At 35.9% G+C, this 18853-nt stretch overlaps 1 protein-coding gene and 1 long non-coding RNA gene across 8 annotated transcripts in view; both read left to right on the top strand.

Moving 5' to 3' along the window:
• LOC133524761 (protein purity of essence) overlaps positions 1 to 18853 on the top strand; it is a 145994-nt gene that overhangs the window by 91691 nt on the left and 35450 nt on the right. For all 7 annotated transcript variants that reach the window (XM_061860908.1, XM_061860916.1, XM_061860920.1 and 4 more), the window contains 6 exons: positions 400 to 559; positions 1398 to 1589; positions 2407 to 2581; positions 3955 to 4089; positions 16603 to 16702; positions 17551 to 17770. In XM_061860908.1, the coding sequence (XP_061716892.1) occupies positions 400 to 559; positions 1398 to 1589; positions 2407 to 2581; positions 3955 to 4089; positions 16603 to 16702; positions 17551 to 17770 (982 nt within the window). The remainder of the gene's footprint in view (positions 1 to 399; positions 560 to 1397; positions 1590 to 2406; positions 2582 to 3954; positions 4090 to 16602; positions 16703 to 17550; positions 17771 to 18853) is intronic.
• LOC133524618 (uncharacterized) lies at positions 8819 to 16442 on the top strand. The gene is made up of 2 exons (XR_009800404.1): positions 8819 to 9041; positions 16287 to 16442. It is a non-coding gene; the product is annotated as an uncharacterized LOC133524618 (long non-coding RNA).

Here is an 18853-nt window from a genome sequence, read left to right as displayed (position 1 = left end):
TTGACTAAAACAAATAGTCTTTCTTAAAAAACTGTTTAAGTAACATCAATTTCAAGGACATTGGGTGTTGACAGCCTCTTAACGTGTCTTTTTACCTTTTTTTTAATTTAAAAATATTAACTATAGTATTACTAAGAAAGGGATAGAACTAGAATCAGACCAAGACAAGCCTGCAAAGACTTTGATAGCACACGCAGTGCAAGTGTTATTTTAAACGTCAAAACTTCTATGACACTATGAACTATAAATAACACTTGCACTGCGAGTGCTAACAAAATCGTTGTAGACATATCATGTTCTAACTCTAACCTCTTATATGATCTAAGCTCGTTTTCCCTTACCTTTACTTTTCAGTAAATATACATTATATAAATATATTTTCTACATATTATCCCACAGCAACTCGCCGCCAGCCGAGCAAGCATCGCTAGTGTCTCTGCTCTGGGGCATTTATATGGGCATGCATTTCTATACACTACCCCAATATGGGCGCAAGGCGGCTCAGTTCGTTGACCTCTTGGGATACTTCACGCTCAAGACCACGGACATCGATACTGAGGTCAGTTCTATCGGAGAATACTGTCAGCAACCTTATCCCGTTGTAACAAGAATTACAAATTGTCAGTTATAACTGTTTGCAGTTGTTATACCGACTAATAATAGGGTGTTCACCAGGGTATAAACTTTGTGACTTTTGTGTTTTACTCGGACACAAAGTTTGATTAACTCTCGTGCCTTTAATCCCTCGCATCGCTCAAGATTCCACTTCTCGAACCACTAGCTATACTTGTGATTCAATTTTGGAATTTTTCGCTTGCTTGGGTATCAACCAACGAGCGGTTAACGCATTCACTGCCAGGGGGCGTGGCCTAGGAACAAACTTGTATGACGGTGAACGCATATATGCGTCGGTGGCAGTGAATGCGTTAAACAACCTACTTTGCCCCCTTGTAAAACAAATAAATATCAGTGTTTGTTAGAGTTATGTAAGTTACAACAAACGCTTGCTATCTGGCACACGCCTGTGCTACTCACGTATGAAAAAGACAAGATAATATACATATATTATGTGTTAGTTTTTATTTATTTTAAAACCACATGCAAGTATACAGTGCTGAACCAAGACAAAATAAAAAAATAAAAATAATTTTATTAAAAATAAAGAAACCAATATCCTCAATTCAAGCTTATTCTGATAAAAATGACAGATGAATAGAGAATAATTGCGAATGTCATATACATAAAGATGAAAGTCAACAATAAATAATACGATGTGTTAACCCTTTGAACTCCACGCTTAGGATTTGTCTTGTCGGAATGCACGAAGGGATTGGCCTATAGTCACGCGCGTCAACTCACGTCTTTGTCGGACAAAGGGATAATATTTTTTTTTTCAGACATACGTCTGCAGCGCGGTAGACCTGCTCCGCAGCCAGAACCAGCTCCTGTCCATGCACGGCAACGCGTCCCTATACGCCGCTCTCGGCGCCTACGTGGAGCTAGACGGCTACTACCTGGAGTCCGAGCCGTGTCTGGTCTGCAACAACCCCGAGGTGCCCATGGCGACCATCAAGCTGCCCACCATCAAGGTGAGTACCCAAACTACTGAACTTGATGCTTATGTCAAGAAACACTTATTTCCTTTTGAATCATTCTAATTACGGATACTGTAGAGAACTGCTAGGAAGATTATTGGGGATATGAGATTGGTAGAGGCTAGACTGCAGAGCCTAGAACACCGTAGAAAGGTAGCCTGTTTATCGGTATTCTACAGGATACATTTCGGGGAGTGTGCGATGGGATTACATAATCTTATCCCCCCATCTCCGTTCTGCCACCGTGGGACTAGACGCGGACTTGCGTATCACCCTTACGTCGTTACTTTACCACTGATTCGCACTAAACGCTACGCATCCAGCTTTATCATGCGAACGGCTAAGGAGTGCAATTCACTTCCTGCAAATCTATTCCCAGTCCACTATAACTTGGACCTTTTTAAATCAAGAGTAAATAGACATCTTTTAGGTAAGCATGTTCCATCCTAGACTACATCGGCACTTTCCATCAGGTGTTTTCGTAATAAAAAAAATATAAAAACATATGTAACAACTGCTTGAAAATATATTTCATCCACGAAACAAACAAGACAATAAATAAAAAAAAGGACGCTGATGATCAACGCTGAACGCACTGACACATTGTTCCCGGCGGGTTTTAATGTGGTGATTTTTATAAGGGCGTAATGCCGTGTGATAGATATAGCTTACGAATTAAATAGACGGTTTATCTCTTTGAACGCCACGCCTATCGTGCACGGCGCGTCATTGTGGATCTTGTGGGTATGCACGGAGGTTGATAATGGGCTGATGTTAAAAGAAGGGTTATAAATCGTTTCTTTGTCCACAGATCGATTCGAAATTCACAACAACCACCCAAATAGTGAAGCTAGTGAACAGCCATATGATCAGCCGCATCAGCTTGCGCATCGGTGACATCAAGCGCAGCAAGATGGTGCGCAGCATCAACTTCTATTACAACAACCGCACCGTGCAGGCGGTGCAGGAGCTCAAGAACAAGCCTGGTGAGTGCAGTGAATACTGAACCTTAATTTAATACGGAGAAAGTTCAAAATGCGACTGCATGGGTAGCGATATTAAGTTTAATACCTAGGCGTTCATGAAGCTTGTAACGTAATAAGTTTTCGCTATGAATTTTAACTGATTTGCAATAAGTAAAAGACGCGCTTACCGAAGTGATCACAGTATAATAGCCACCCCACACTAGCGTCTTTTGAGCGTCGGCGTCTAGTCAGCGTTATGGGAAATGGCGTCGCTGCGCAGTTGCGCCAACGTTGCGTCGAGCAGCAGCCATAGAGTTGACTAAACGCCGACGCTCTGAATACGCGAAGGTGGTTCTAAGCGTCCATCGCTTTCAGTCGAGCGATGTCAGACAGTGCCACTTGCTCTATTCAGTGACTATCACTTCAATAGCCGCGTGTATTATACGGCCGCTGAGCTCGGAACCTCACGATACAAGTAAACTTACACTATGGGTTAAAAATGTACACACTTTTCTACAGTGTATTCATCCTTACCTGTCTTATCAGGCTGTCGACTAGACGGAAGGATTTGAAATGCAACTTTGTCCCACGTCTTAATATCATGAAGCATGCCGCTAGCTATCAGTCAGTCTTTCTGTTTAACAAGTTACCAATCGAAATGAAATCTATTTTAAATAACAAATTGTTTAATGCAAGGCTCAAACAGTATCTTTTGAGAAAATCCTACTACTGTATAGCAGATTTCTCATCAGACGATCAATGTTAGTGTTTTTTTTTCTAAGAAACTTGTCTACATTACTAAAAGCAATTGTTAATGTTTTATATTATTGTAATAGGAATTATTTCAGTTATTTTTAAGTAGACTGACATTTGATTTGACTTGAGATTTTCAGTTGTAATTTCTAGTAAGTGATTGTTAAATTGGAAGTGTACCTTTGAAGTTGACCTTGTAATTGTAATTATTTATAATTATATTCAATATTTATTTTAATTTTTAATATAATGTAGATAATTTTAATCATTAAGTAATTATGTTCGACTCAATAATTATTGTTGAGAATTAATAATAAAATAAAAAATAAAATAAAAATTATCATGTAAACAAACGGGACGTTTCCACAATGCGATTCCATAAACAAACTAGTCTTTCCGTTACTGCGATTATTGATAAACATCTTATTAGAAATTATATTTTTCAGTGATTATTTCGTTGATTTCATCACTGTGAGTTTCTTTAAGTATACAACAACGTTTTAAGTGATCATTATTGTGTAATTCCAGAGAAAAGTGTGATAATGTCTTCGGAAAGTGTTTGTTTACATGATAGGACAAATAAGGATGACACTGTATTACGTTACATTTACATCGATAACCATACAATTTGATTTATCCAGGCATGTGGCACAAGGCGAAGCGTGTGCAGCTGCAGTCTGGCCAATCAGAGGTCCGCGTCGACTTCCCGCTGCCGATCGTCGCATGCAACCTCATGATGGAGTACGCCGACTTCTATGAGAACCAGCAGGCTACAGGTAAAGTATGCTGTGAAGTTATTGTTCTGTTGGTTACATTTTGTTGAAAGCGTCCCCACAGAAAGCGCTGGTTATGGTCTAGAGTTAATGGCGACACGTACGCCAACGACACACAAAGAAATTAACATACAAACATAGTTACCACCTATTTATGTACCTGTGATGAACGAATAAAGAAATGAATTGAATTGGCGAAATTTGGCCGAACTTGTTGCGGATTTCTCAAGTGTCTTATATAGGTAAAAAACTTAAGTAAGTCACCTGTTGTATGTAGTTGTGACGTGTTCGAATAGACAATACATGTTTAAAAGACAAACACAAACAAAACAAATGTCTATTCGAACATGTCACAACTACATACAAAACAGGTGACTTACTTAAGGTGGTTCGTCACGGTCAGCTAGGCACTATTACGCTAATAGATGGCGTTGTTGTTAAAATTTGACGTATTTAATTAATTTATGTATGATAATGTAAATATTCTTAAAAAGTAATGAGTTTCACGGTAATAGTATGCTGTTTCTTACGTATTCAACTCAGTTTGAGATGAGGTTTAGTGTATAAAACAAGTTTATTTGTATAATTTAAATCGCAGCAGTGACAGCGAAGTATTCACACACACACTCAAAACGTTTTACCTATGACCTAAATAAAATTCGTGAAACGGAACGCAAACTTGTCATAATTGACAGATGTCAAAGTCAGAAAGCCCATGAAATGCCGAAATCAAGTTTCAACAAAATATGTTGTATACGTGCGAAATATTTTAAAAAAAATCACCGCGTCGTACAGGACGGTAAGTTTTATTTGATACTATTGACAAAATTTTAGTTGTATTAAATACACAATGATGTTTTTGTGATTACGGCAGTATTTTAGTGATTTTTGGGACTTCGAAAGTTGTGGGAAATATTGTACTCCAGACCGCATATGGATGGTATTTTTCACTGTGTGAGCAATATACTTCATGTAGTTATTACACTTGCAGATCAACGAAACTCTCGACTTCTTTAAGAGCAGTCAGGTGGATACATCTCTCAATATGTTCGTAATCTCAGAGAGCGTCTAAAGCGAGCAATCCGATGATAGCCTTATGCTCGACGACATTGGAATGACGAAGATTGGATCAATGCGAAATTAGCTCAAATTCAAATACGGATACAGAAGATGACGTTTTATTTCGTGAGAAAGTATATTTTTTATTTTTCAATATGTTAAATTTAAATTCCTTTTTTTGCAATCAAATCTTATTTCAGGTGAGCCATCCATCAATTTGTGTCAACAAGAACAGTCCCAAAGCATCCAAGAAAGTACCAGTGTTTCTATTACTGACTTGATTATATAAATCATGCTATTTATTTAATAATTTCAAGTAATACTAACTACATTTAATAGCAATTAAAATATATGTCTGAGCTTATATTTTCATTGTTATGTATATATAACTGGTGGGTATTACCTGTTAGCCTGCCCCAGAGTCACCGATGCCAAGCCCTGTCTGTTCCCAAGGTATAACAGAAACTCTGCTTTGAAGCCTTATGATGAAATGGGATTCTTACTGTCAAGACCTGATGAAGCATTACAAGGATCCCACAGAGAGCTTAAGTATTTTATGGGCATAAATATAATAATGGAAGTGCCTAGCCCTGTTGCAGTGCAGTGCTCTACAAAAATAAAACAAATCATAGAAACTAAATATGGTGTTTTAATCTTCTACCAGTACAGTTACACATAAAAAAAAAAAAAATTAAAATTTTAAAATTTAATCTGTTTATTTCAATTTTTTGTTGAGGTACAGTCAGCACTCAGTTATAATCTCTATATTTGGAGATTGTGTTAACTAAGTTTAGCCTTAACTAAGTATATAATTAGTCCTGTTGGCAGTTAGTGTTTACATGTTATTATAATACTATTTGTAACAAAATTAATTCAATTAATCAGTGCTTTCTTAAGTGTACTCTTTATTTTATCAGGATGTTTTCCTAAAGTTTCTACTACTTGTTTGGGTAAGCTGTTCAGGATATTAGGCAGGTATGTTGGCCAGAGCCTTTTCCCATATTCATTGTTACTTTTAGTTATTTTAAAGTATGGTTCATTGGTTAAGGTCCGGAGGTGGGATGGTCTCCTATACCTGTCCAGCTGCCCCAGCAAGTGTTTATATTCTAATATTACAGCAAGTTTTACTTTGTCATATACACTAGATATTCTACAGTATTTAAACAATTTGTGATAATTATTTTTATATTGAAGTTTTATTTTCAAGGGAACTATAGTTTTTAGTAATCTTATTTGAATATCATATATTTTTTGTAAGTATGTTTTATATGTTCTCCCATAGCTAGAGATACCATAGTTAATTACAGAGTCTGCAAGTGCCATGTACAATAGGCGTAGTACGGAGTATGGCATTTTATGTTTCAATATACTAAGGTTACTTAAAATTGCCCTGAGTTTGTTGCACACATGTTCAACATGTGGACCCCAGTTAAATTTGGTGTCTATTTTAAGGCCTAGGTAGGTATGTTGATCAACTACTTCTAGTTTTTCACAGTTACAATATGTTGGCCCTGTGTGCATACATACATGGTCATGGGCTACAATTCTAGGGGTATATGTGGTTTTGACATAGGGCGAGTGAATATACATTATCTTGGTTTTTTTATAGTTTAAGGATAATCCTGCATCGTGTGCCCATTTACATAGAGCATCAAATTCAGTTTGCATCTGACTCTCCGCCACCTTGATATCTTTATTGGCCGTTATTAGGCATGTGTCATCTGCAAACTGGTACACAGAGGCGGTTCTGAATATATTGCACATATCATTCACATATATTAAGTATTCTGTTGGGCCAATTATTGAGCCCTGTGCGGTGCCATAATTAGATTTTTTTAGGTCGCTCAAGTCCCCGGCAATACTGACTGTGTTGTATCTATTATGGTGGTAATCTTTGAACCAGTTTAAGAATGGCCCCTGTATACCATTTTGCTCAAGTTTTTTAAATAGGGTGTCATGGTTCAAAGTGTCAAACGCCTTACTGAAATCAATCATAACCACTATAACATGATTTCTATTGTTTACATTACATCTTGCAATACCCTAAATTCAATACTATCACTAGCCTTTGATAGGACTAAGGTTCTAAGTTCGATATTTCATAATCCTTCTTTTTAGGGTTCCATACCCATAGGGTCAAAACGGAACCCTATTACTAAGACTTGACTGTCCGTCTGTCACCAGGCTGTCTCATGAACTGTGATAGCTACAGTTGAAATTTAGACAGATGATGTATTTCTGTTGCCGTTATAACAACAAATTTAATACTAAAAACAGAATAAGATGGTATGGCACCATATATCTGTCCTAAAATTTATTTTGCTAGTTTAGCATAGAAAATATAATCCGTGCACAATCAGAATGAGACCAAACCTAGCCGATGACCTTATTTAGACAAGGTTTCATAATTTTCAATTTTTCTGATATTTCCAGTCACCATGACTAGGTTCCAGCCCATTCTAATCACGCGCGAATTACAATGGGACACAGACAAAGAACAGTTCAGATAAAGATAGTTTATTTTTCAATATGACAATGCACTTATGAAAGTCATAAAAAGGTAAAAAATAGTCAGTTTTTTTATTTACATTTAATACCACAAAGAAACATCTATACATTTTAGATTTTTCCTTGTTCTTCGCAGTACAATCTTGGGCAATATACAATTTTTATAAAAGTTTACCAGTTTTGGCAACATCTTTTCTATAAAAGTTTCATCGCACTCTACTTCCAAAACTGTAATGCCATAACTTGGGGAAATGTAACAAATGAAGTAACATTTCATCATTTGTGTCACCCGCAGTTGGTCCTGGATCTGCAATCAGAATACCCATTATCAAAACTGTCTCTCATGAATACTGTAATAAAAATTACATTATTTTATCTTATGTAGGTAGTTCTAACCTGAAAGTAGTAATTGTGTTTTTTATTTATTAGTAAATTTCCAGTGTCATCCACCCATATAGGAAAATTTTTACGTTCTTAAAGAGGGGCCATTTTTGGGACTTAAAAAATTTCAGAGTGATATTTTTAAACCAACCTGATACCAACTTTTTATTACTTTATCATGTAGGAAATGTTACATTTAGTATCTTTTGTCATTTGACATTTTTCTAGAGAAAATTTATAGAGAAAATGTAAGTGACAGAGGCAAGATAGGTGAGACAACAAGCAACCTCACCATCACAACCTCGCCTATCTCCAGAACTACTGGTCTTAGGGAGATATTTCACATGACAAAACATACACATTTCCTACATAACGTAATAAAAAGTTAGTGTTAAGTTGGGAAAAAAATATCACACTGCAATTTTCTAAGTCCCAGACATGGTCCCTCTTGAACGATTGAATAACAAACATGTAAACATTTATAATATAGTGGGATAGTAAAAAAGATATAGAAAAGTCAGCCTCCATTGAACTTACCTTTTGATTTCTCCGTGATATCGTTTCATTTGCCCATGGCTGCGTTTCCGACTCTTTCTCGGGCCTGAGTATTGATGGTTTTTATAATCTTTTCGGGATGTTTGTGGCATTCTCTCGATAAAGTTCACTATTAGAATCAAACTAGCGAAACAAGAAACAACAAGACTGCCGCCAAACTGCCAAGAACGTGATAGTACGTAGTGATTATTATGCTCTTTGCCAAACTGCCGGTGCCGCGTGCCGGTCAATCAAAATGACAGTGACGTTTGGTGAAATGAAATTTATCAATTGATACAAACGCCTCGTTGCGCGCTCGAGCCGTGCGGAGTGAAGAGCGGCATCGTCGCATTTTCGGCCAGCTCGCAACGTAGCCTTTCAACGCACACATTGAACATACGCTTAGTGTACGACGCTGTCACCGTTCACTCACACATTGACAAATTTTAACTAAAATATCGTTCTCAGTTAAGGTGGTTCGATTTTCATACAAAAAACAATCGCTATTTATTAATTAATTACACAATATTATTACATAAATAGTTGCGCATCTATCTACTTTCGAATATTCATTTGCGCTAAATTAATAGAAAAACTTTGTTTCATACAGAAATCATGCAATAATCAACGTTATATTTTTATAAATTTTACTCATGTGTGTGTGACAAATGTCGTGTACAAATACATTGCGGCGTTGCCACTCCATGCATTGGCGCGACGTTGCGATGTTTGACGCGTTTTTAGCTGACTCTGTCGACACTGACACTCAGTGTGACCAGGCGTACGATAATTGTCGTACATGTACGATAATTTGGGCCCCGGTATGACGTAATGTTCCAAAGAGCATTATCGTACACTAAAGTACTATAATTTCAGCCCTTGGATGATGCCACCTTAAAAGTCTAGTAATTTGAAGCAAAATATGACACTTTCTCTCAGAAATAGGCTAAAATTAGTTTCTTTTGGGTGTTCGGCTCCTTGGTGTACGTTTAAAGCAGGGGTTCCCAAAGTGTGCGCCGCGGCGCCCTGGTGCGCCGTAGAAAGTAAAGAGAGGCGCCGTGAGTTCTATCATTATCCGAAACCACAAATCGACGGTCCCAAGTAACACTGTCGGATCTACAAAATCGTCATTTTCGTTTTATTGCATTAATGATCTTAAAACATCCAAATGTATAATATGACATTTTCAGAATTTTACATTTCTCTCTATTTTCCGAAATAATATGTCACAAGAATGTCGTATCTTACACAGCGTCCGGTTTACAATGTCGGATGTCGCGTTGCAACAATGTTAGCGGGTGCGCGGGTAGGGCGACGTGGTCGTTTGTGCCAGTACCCACAATATTGTATGGATAAGCGCCGACTTCGCGAGCTCCTCGGCACATATTTAAAAAGGCCAAGATTTTTTGATGTTTTAAATCATTATGGCAAGTAATCGGTCCAAACGGATGTTACAATCAGTTTTGGCTGCAGGCAGTGATAATATTCCACGAAAAAAGAAGAAACAAAATGCCGTGAATACAATGTCACTAAAGTATAAATATTAAAATATATGGTTATTGTTTAAAAATACCATACGTAGTGTTTCTTGTGGTTTGTTTAGATTTTTTTTTGACTAGGTTGGTGTGCCCATACTATAATGTTGGTTGTGGTAGTTGCGACAATATTCATTGGATTATGACAATTTATTGTGTTGTATGTGGTACTTCCGACATTGTTACATGGAACAAAATTATAACTTATGTCGTAAATAGCATATCCGACTTTATTTCATGGATATAGAATTACTGCTTATGTTCTATGTTACACTACCTTCATTATTTACGGAAAATTAATTACTATTTAAGTAGGTCGTAAGTTACACATCCGACAATTTTGTATGGATTTTATCAGATTATTTCTAGTTTTAAGTGGCATAACTGACTACTTTAAAGAGACTTTGTATTATTTATACCTGCTAAATGTTTCACACTTATCGAAACTTATCATTTGTAATGAAGTAGTAGTATTGAGCACTTGCCCATAATGAAGATGATTTAATCCAGTTGCAAGATTTACTCGGAGATGTTTTTAATGACGAAAATGAAAATGGCAATTGTGACAAATTAATAAATGACGAGGATGTTTCACCGATTCCAGGCGAAGAAGAAATTATACCACCATCATCAGCAGATTTAGAAAAATATGAAAGTTCTACTTTAAGACCAAATATTGCTAGTTCAAGTGCAGTTAACGTCGCTGTAATTGGAAATCTTGATGTAAAGTTAGAAAACTTCCCTGAAACGCCTACAGAAATAGATAACCTGATAAGCAGATCTCCTCGTGTCTTATCAGGTATTATAGTGGTAGAATCGGAGAATATACCGCAGGATAAATTTCCAGGAATGCATAATATTACCCTTACATCATCTCGTGTGATAGATACTACTGTTTTAGATTCAGAAAATAATCCACAAAATGCGTCTGATACACCAGTTCCTTCTCCTATTCTCTCATCTCATCATAATTGCAATAGCCAATTCTGCTCAATTGTTCGCCTATTCAGAATAATTCTATATATCCAGATTTTCATCTATTGGCAGCCCTTACACGCCTTCTACAAGCAAGCCACGTAAAAAAACTTATAAAACTGATGAGAACAAAAAAAGAAAAGTCCATAAAGAAAATTGGCAATCGACGCAAAGAAAAATAAATAAAAATGAGGGTAAAAGTTTTACGACTGCGAAAGGTAAGCTAGTAGATGAAAAAGCTATAAAAGATCCTTGTACTTTAAAATGTCGAATGAAATGCTTTGAATTTTTTTCCAAAGAACAACGATTAAAGATTTTCATAAAATTTTGGTCAATTGGTGATCGCATCCTCCAATGGAAATATGTTTTCAAATACACAGAGAAAAGAACACAGAGAAGACAAATATAAAAGAGACAAAACACAATCGTCAATTTACCTACTCTTACCATCTGCCATCTGAGCAAAAGGAAAAAGTAAAAGTGTGTAAAACTATGTTTTTAAATACAATATCTTCAGGCGAAAAAGATCGGGGATATGATATAATTGAACCAGATAACCGTGGTAAATACCATCACAAAAAACAGTAATAGATGAGGAGATGATCAGGAGCGTCTGCGATCATGTAAATTATTTTCCTTTGGTAGAATCTCATCGTATTCGAAAAGATTCTAAAAAAAAGTTTTGGACGGAATCGACAGTGTTTCCCGAATGTTTAAGTTATATTGTGAGTGGGGTGATCTTAAAAATTATTCTAATAGAGCATGAACTAAAAGGCAGTACCGAGATATTGTCAACGAAAAGTTTAATTTAGCGATTCATCGTCCAAAAAAAGATGTGTATGACGTGTGCCATTCTTTTATGGGCAAGAAAACCCCTACTGATATTGAAATAAAAAAACAGGAGGTACACTTACAACATAAAGAGACTGCTCGTTTACAAAAAATGGACGACAAAAAAGATGCGTTAGAAAACCAGAAACTAGTAGTTACCACATTTGACTTCCAAAAAATTTTGACTACTCCGCATGGAGAGGTTAGTATTTTGTACTATAAACGTAAATTACCTACTCTTAATTTTACTGTCTATAATTGTGGTGATAAAACAGCGAAATGCTATATGTGGCACGAAGGCATTGCAAAACGTGGATCTAATGAAGTATCTAGTTGTCTGTACAATTTTATAAAAGAACATGCTCAAAAAGGTGTCGAGGAATTTCGCTTTTGGTCTGACAACTGTGGCGGTCAAAACCGAAATGTAATGGTATGTAATATATATATATATATATATATTTGTTTTTTCTAAATCAATATATTTCTCACATTTTGGAATAAATCATATATCAATTAAAATGTTTTATTTTAAACACAACACAACATCTAACTGTCGTATCTCATCACTAGAAGAAATGCACATTACAGGTAATTTAGTCGTAAATGACACATGCGACCCATATTATTATCTATTGTCCAATAAAAAAAGGCGTTAGTGACACATACGACCATTTTATATGAACCATGTCCAAACAAAAAAGTAGTATGTGACACATCCGACCAAATCGTTTAAGAATCTCCAGGCAAAATTGTCGGTTGTACTATTTCTGAGGTTTCCTCAAGTATTTTCTTATTTTTACTTATGCACATTTTAAGAGTACCTAAAAATAGTAACTATTCCCAAATTTTATAAGTTAATATCATAATTTGACAATTTTATAGCGTAAAAACCTGTTTGCAAAACTTTGATTGGCTCTGCTGGAAAGTAGTCATTTTGCAGATCCGACAGTGTTACTTGGGACCGTCGAAATATTCGCGGGTACCTATTTGAGCGCTCGCATCGGTAAATAATATAGCGTCGTGTCACTCTTTTTCGACCGTGATTTTAAATTTACAAGGGCGCCGTTGCAAAATACTAAACTTGTAACTGCGCCGCATGTTTAAAGTTTAAAATGTCACAATTTCCTGTATACCGTTTGAGTCTATCCCAAAAATACACAAACATAAACAGATTTTTTGCGCAATTTAGACGAAAATTGTCTTTTTATTATTATTAATTGGAAATTTAAGCTTATTTTGCTAGACATTTTTAGGGGCTGCCTTTTTGATTGGCGTACGATATTTTTTTCAACGGTACAATAATATTGACACTCAAGTACGATAATTCTCTTCCGCTCACCTGGCAACATTGCTGAAACTTGACAGGACCTGGGAGCCTACCGCGAAAACCTAAATTCGCAAATTGCGGGGATCTTTCTCTTTTACTCTCACTAAGACGTAATTAGAGTGACAGAGAAAAATGCCCGAAATTGACGAATTTCGATTTTCCCGGTAGCCGCCCTGGTGCTTGAGGTACTTGATAGAAAACAACGCTGCCGCATCTTCTGAATTGTGATTTTATGTGTTTTTGGATTGAAAATGATAGCAACGTCTAAATCAAGCTACAAAAATCATCGATATTCTGGTCCGCGAAAAACCAGGAAAAGTGTAACTGTAATTGGAGTCTACAAAAATGACCAATTCATAGAAAATATGACCTAGAAACTAGTTCACTTTTATAAAACTCAATTTTGCCCAAGATTGTACTTAGGCGAATACCTAAGGGAGCTAAGTGTATTGATCTTGAATAATTAGTTGGCTAATACATATATGACTCCAACATGATATGGACATTTACATCATAACTATTATACCTAGTTGGTTACTAAGTTCTGTTACTCGATTTCTTTCTTTCTTCCTAGCGTTGTCCCAGCATATTGCCACGGCTCAATGGAGCTTGGGGTCCGCTTTGACAACTAATCCCAAGATTTGGCGTAGGCACTAGTTTTTACGAAAGCCACTGCCATTGCCATCTGACCTTCCAACCCAGAGGGTAAAACTAAGCCTTGTTGGGATTAGTCCAGTTTCCTCACGATGTTTTCCTTCACCGAAAAGCGACTGGTAAATATCAAATGATATCTGTTCTGAAGTTCTGTTACTCGATTTGCAACCTCTTTATTTCCGTTAAAACAAATGCTACCGAAAAAATAAAAATTGACATAATGTGGTGGATTTGTGAGCTATAATTATATACCACACATAACGCTTATCTCGTCGTATCTATAATGAATTGGGGCCTAAAAGAGAATCGTATTCCAATTTTTTGAAACGCTTGTATTACTTTCTATATTAACTAAAAGTTGCCCTAAAATTCAGCTTTTATACTAAAAATGGCTTTAAATATGTTAAATTAACAAAATATATTTTGACAGATGCTTTCGCGCCCAAAACGCTCTTTGAAAATTGTGTGACGTCACAGTTTATGGTTTGACACATAACTACATACACACGTAGAAGATACGAACTGTCAACTGATATTTGTCATTTGTTGTTAATCGCCTAATTGTCAACAGTGTCAATCCGAGAGTTGTGACGTCATCAGAATCTTCAATGACGTTTCGAGTTTGGTCACGTGACGTGTGCCAAAAGATATTTTAAATTCAATATTTACAAAAATATGGTCATTACAGGTCCCCTAAAAGTAGTTTAACATGTTCTTATAATCCAAAAAAATTTTTGGGATGCACCCGCCAAACATAATTTTGGGTGTGTCATACTCAGGGCTAACACAGATTCATTTCTGTGAAAAAGGTGTGAAAACCGGAAACTGGAAACCGTTCTCGAACCAATAGTGAAGCCCTTAAGCCACACCCTATTTCAAAACCAGCCATGGATCTTTGGACAGGACTCAGCTCCTGCACATAAGGCAAAAACAACTCAAGCCTGGTTTCGAAGGAACTTAATTGACTTTATTGCCCACGAAGACTGGCCGTCCTCCAGCCCGGACCTTAACCCCCTGGATTATGCCATATAGCAGGTTATTGAGGAGAAAGCCTGTGCTAAACCCCACACAAATCTTAACTCCCTCAAGCGGGCCATAGTTAAGACAGTGACGGAATTAGACATGACAATCGTGCGTGCCACTATTGATGACTGGCCTCGTCGTTTGAGGGCCTGTGTCAAAGCCAGAGGAGGCGATTTTGAATGATATTGTCATATGTAATTCCTGATTTTGTGTACTTCATTTTAATATATACTTTATTAAACTTTCGTTGGTATATTTTATGTAGATAAAGATTATTGAAGTAACAGAATTTAATAACCAACTAGGTAGAAAACAATGCAATACATAAACACATAAATTGGATATGATGTGATCCGTTGAATGAAATTGACAATAAATAAAATAAATAAATAATTTTCTATCTCTAGGCATTGTGTGAAACTTCTAGTTGTGTCAAAATATCGGGAAATCGATAATATAAACAAACATGGTACTTAAATATCTAATTTTTTTTATAATGGTTATAAATAGAAGGCCATGCAATTTTGTAACTCACTGTAATTTAATTAAATGTATCGTAAAAAAAATGTTTTAATTCTACTGTAAAATAGTACCTACTTTTTTAAAGGCAGTAAGGTATTGCTTTAATTTTAGAACAAAACAGCGTTTTTTTTTGAAAAAAATACCGGAAAATCTGACTTACAAATTTGGACTTTCTTAGGTTCATTCTACTTAGACTCTTCTCCACCCTAGCATTAAAAAAAGATATCCTAAAATATCCATAACATTACGTCACATTTTAGTGTGAAAGAAATTTCAATGTAAAACTAAAATTCAATACAAATTTTCGGGTTTTTTTAACACGAGGATTGATTATGCTAGTGATTCTGAGTTGGAAGAATCCAAAAATATCATGATGTGTGAGAATCAGATTTTTAATATTTTTATGGAAAATGCTCATATTTCTCATAAAATAATTTATTAATAATAGGTACCTACTTAATAATACTGATAACAAAAAAAATTTTAATGAGTCTCGAACCCACATCCTCTTGCATGTATTTCCACGTACATACCGCAACGCTATTGAAGCCTACTCACGTTGTGCCAAATTGTCTACTACAAGGATCCCAGTAAGACTGTTTGAATGTGTGAGTGACACTTAGAAATAGAGTCAAGAAACATTCTGTCGACATTAAGGGGTAGTTTTTGTACAATGAAGTGTTCAATGTTTGTTGTAATAGTTCAATATTTATTTAATGAGTGCGCTAAACATAATTTACAGTATAGAAATACCAAGACTACTCCACAAAAAAATTAAAACTCAAAATTTGCAATTGTGGCGCCATCTAGTGAGGTTTAAGCTTTGGGTAACCTAATCGAACCACCTTAAGCTATTATTCAAATATTTTTATTACAAAAACATAATTTCCCGCAAACAAATATCAAATTGAATATTAATGGAAGTGGTTTCATTGTAAAACCATGCTCCATTCGCCCATAATTGGATAAATACATTAGTATGAAAAACGAACCACCTTAAGTTGTTTTTTACCTATACAGAGTGTTATGCGCGAGCGCTTCGCGAATATCGAGATATCGCGTCGGATAAAGACGCACCTGTCGAGAAAAGTAATAAAGTGCTGTGGTATATGAGCCACAGCACTTTATGCTTGTGCTTTTGAATAATATGTAATTTGTTGTTGATAGGAGAATCGTTACAATGCCCTCGTTGCTCGCAATCCGTGCCGGCCAACCCAGGCGTCTGCGCCAACTGCGGCGAGAACGTGTTCCAGTGCCACAAGTGTCGGTAAGTTTCAATACCTAATATGGTAATAAACCAACATAATCGCGCTGATAAATTGCTTAAGGGGCTCCCCGCGGTTTTCATAGATTTTTGACTAGTTTTGAATCGTTACTCCTACATTTACACTATGGATAGAATTATAAGATAAACGGCTATTGGTTCTTAAATATTTTATCTCCATTCTGGACTGACGGATTTTGAAAGAAATTAACACTTATTATTTTGTATATTTTTTAAACTTTGTCTTAAAAAAACTTTTTTCGTTACTAGATTGCTGTGAAGGATTTTAAATGTACGAAATCTACACATTTGGGTTCGTCTTTGACGTCTCTAAAAACTGGTCAAAGATTTTAATTTTAAACTAATTAACACTCAAATATCTCGAATACAGTGAAATTTGAACTAAATATGGTATACAATATTGCTTACAGCCTTTGTTGTTAATATAAGCTACAAAATATATTAGAAAACTAAGGGATTCAGATCGAAGGTCACTGGCGTTAGGGACCTTAAAGGCAGAAATCAGTCCCGAAAACACTTATTATAAAATATATAATTTATTGACTTGTAACTTTGAGTCTGTGCATGGCAGACTCTCTTAACACCTCGAATTCAAAAGTTAAACTATTAACTCCAGGGATTTTTAGGTTGGATTAGTTTTCTAAAAAAAAATCGCGCCCCTTTTCCATATAACACGTCGCGTGAAGCAGAGGTAACTTTTCTGTCAACACAATTATTACGCTGATGAGAGTTGAAGCTTACGTCGCGCGGCCCCTATCCATCTTGAAATATAAATCTACATATATTTAAGAGTATTATCTCATGACTAAAATGTATTTTTGTTCACCCAGCGCTATAAACTACGACGAGAAAGACCCGTTCCTCTGCCACGCCTGCGGATTCTGCAAATACGCCAAATTCGACTACACACTCACCGCGCGGCCATGCTGCGCCGTCGACAACATCGAGAACGACGAGGAGCGCAAGAAGATGGTGCAGACCATCGGCGCGCTGCTGGACAAGGCCGACCGCGTGTACCGCCAGCTGGTGGCCAACAAACCCGTGCTCGAGGTAAGCTACGCCACTGAGGTTTTTTATTAATGTATTGTTTAATCTGTGACAGTTTTTAATAACTAAAAAGCGGCCGATTGATTCAATATGGGGACGAAAGCAGAAGATAGATAACACTATGTATAAATTTCGAGTAATATTTATGTGTAAAATTATATGCAGTTTTTGTAATTATATCAGTAAGTTCCAAATAGTGGTGACATATCACTTTACGAACTTACTCATTTCCCCTATATAAGTGTATAGTGAATTATAAAAGGAATGGCCTGTTGTAACGATTAAAGAAAAATTACGATTAATTGTTTCAAGAATAAAATACTAACTTTTTTAAATCTTGTTCTGTTTATTTAAATCGATTGTAGTCGTTGCGTATATCGTTCGAAATTATTTTGACGTAATTTTTATCCGTCAGTCGCCCATTATTAATAAGCAGACATAGAAGTTTTTGTGGCAAAATAAAGTGATTGACAAAATCAAATATCGACATGCCTATTATCGATGTTACCCGTTATAGATATTTTAACACTGTATAAAAAGATAGCTACCGCGAAATACACAACACGTTCGATATCTTCTTTGATACACCCATTGGTGGATTTCTTATTTTTTGACACTATATTCTACAGTTTACGTTGTTATTTTTAAATTAAAAAACACATTCAAGAACACGTTTGCAAGATTTTAACATAATTGGCTACTTGACAGTTTTTTGTAAATAATGACAAACGATCTTGATTTTCCTGAGGATCAAATGTCTATATGGGACTCATGGCATTTAAATAACACAAAGCTCAGAAATTAGAGTTAAAGTCTGACGCTCGCACTCGACGATTGAAACGCCTCTAACAAAATGATAACATGATGTGACGTCACATTATAAAAGTCTGTCCTAAATGTATGGAAGATCAAGGCAATTGCCATTTTGACCCTGAAATATTGCGTTTATGTGTATAGTTGTCATACAATTTACTTTTCAATAAAATGTATGGAATCGAATGGTACCATTTTTTTTATATTTCTGAAGGACAAAAATTTTTTTGCCTTGAATTTTTTTATAATCTCAGTATATTTTTTACAGTACAT

Source organism: Cydia pomonella, chromosome 1, assembly GCF_033807575.1.
Source record: "Cydia pomonella isolate Wapato2018A chromosome 1, ilCydPomo1, whole genome shotgun sequence".
In the NCBI taxonomy this organism is placed as follows: domain Eukaryota; kingdom Metazoa; phylum Arthropoda; class Insecta; order Lepidoptera; family Tortricidae; genus Cydia; species Cydia pomonella.
The sequence above is the reverse complement of the archived record's forward strand: the minus strand, read 5'-3'. Positions and strand labels throughout refer to the sequence as shown.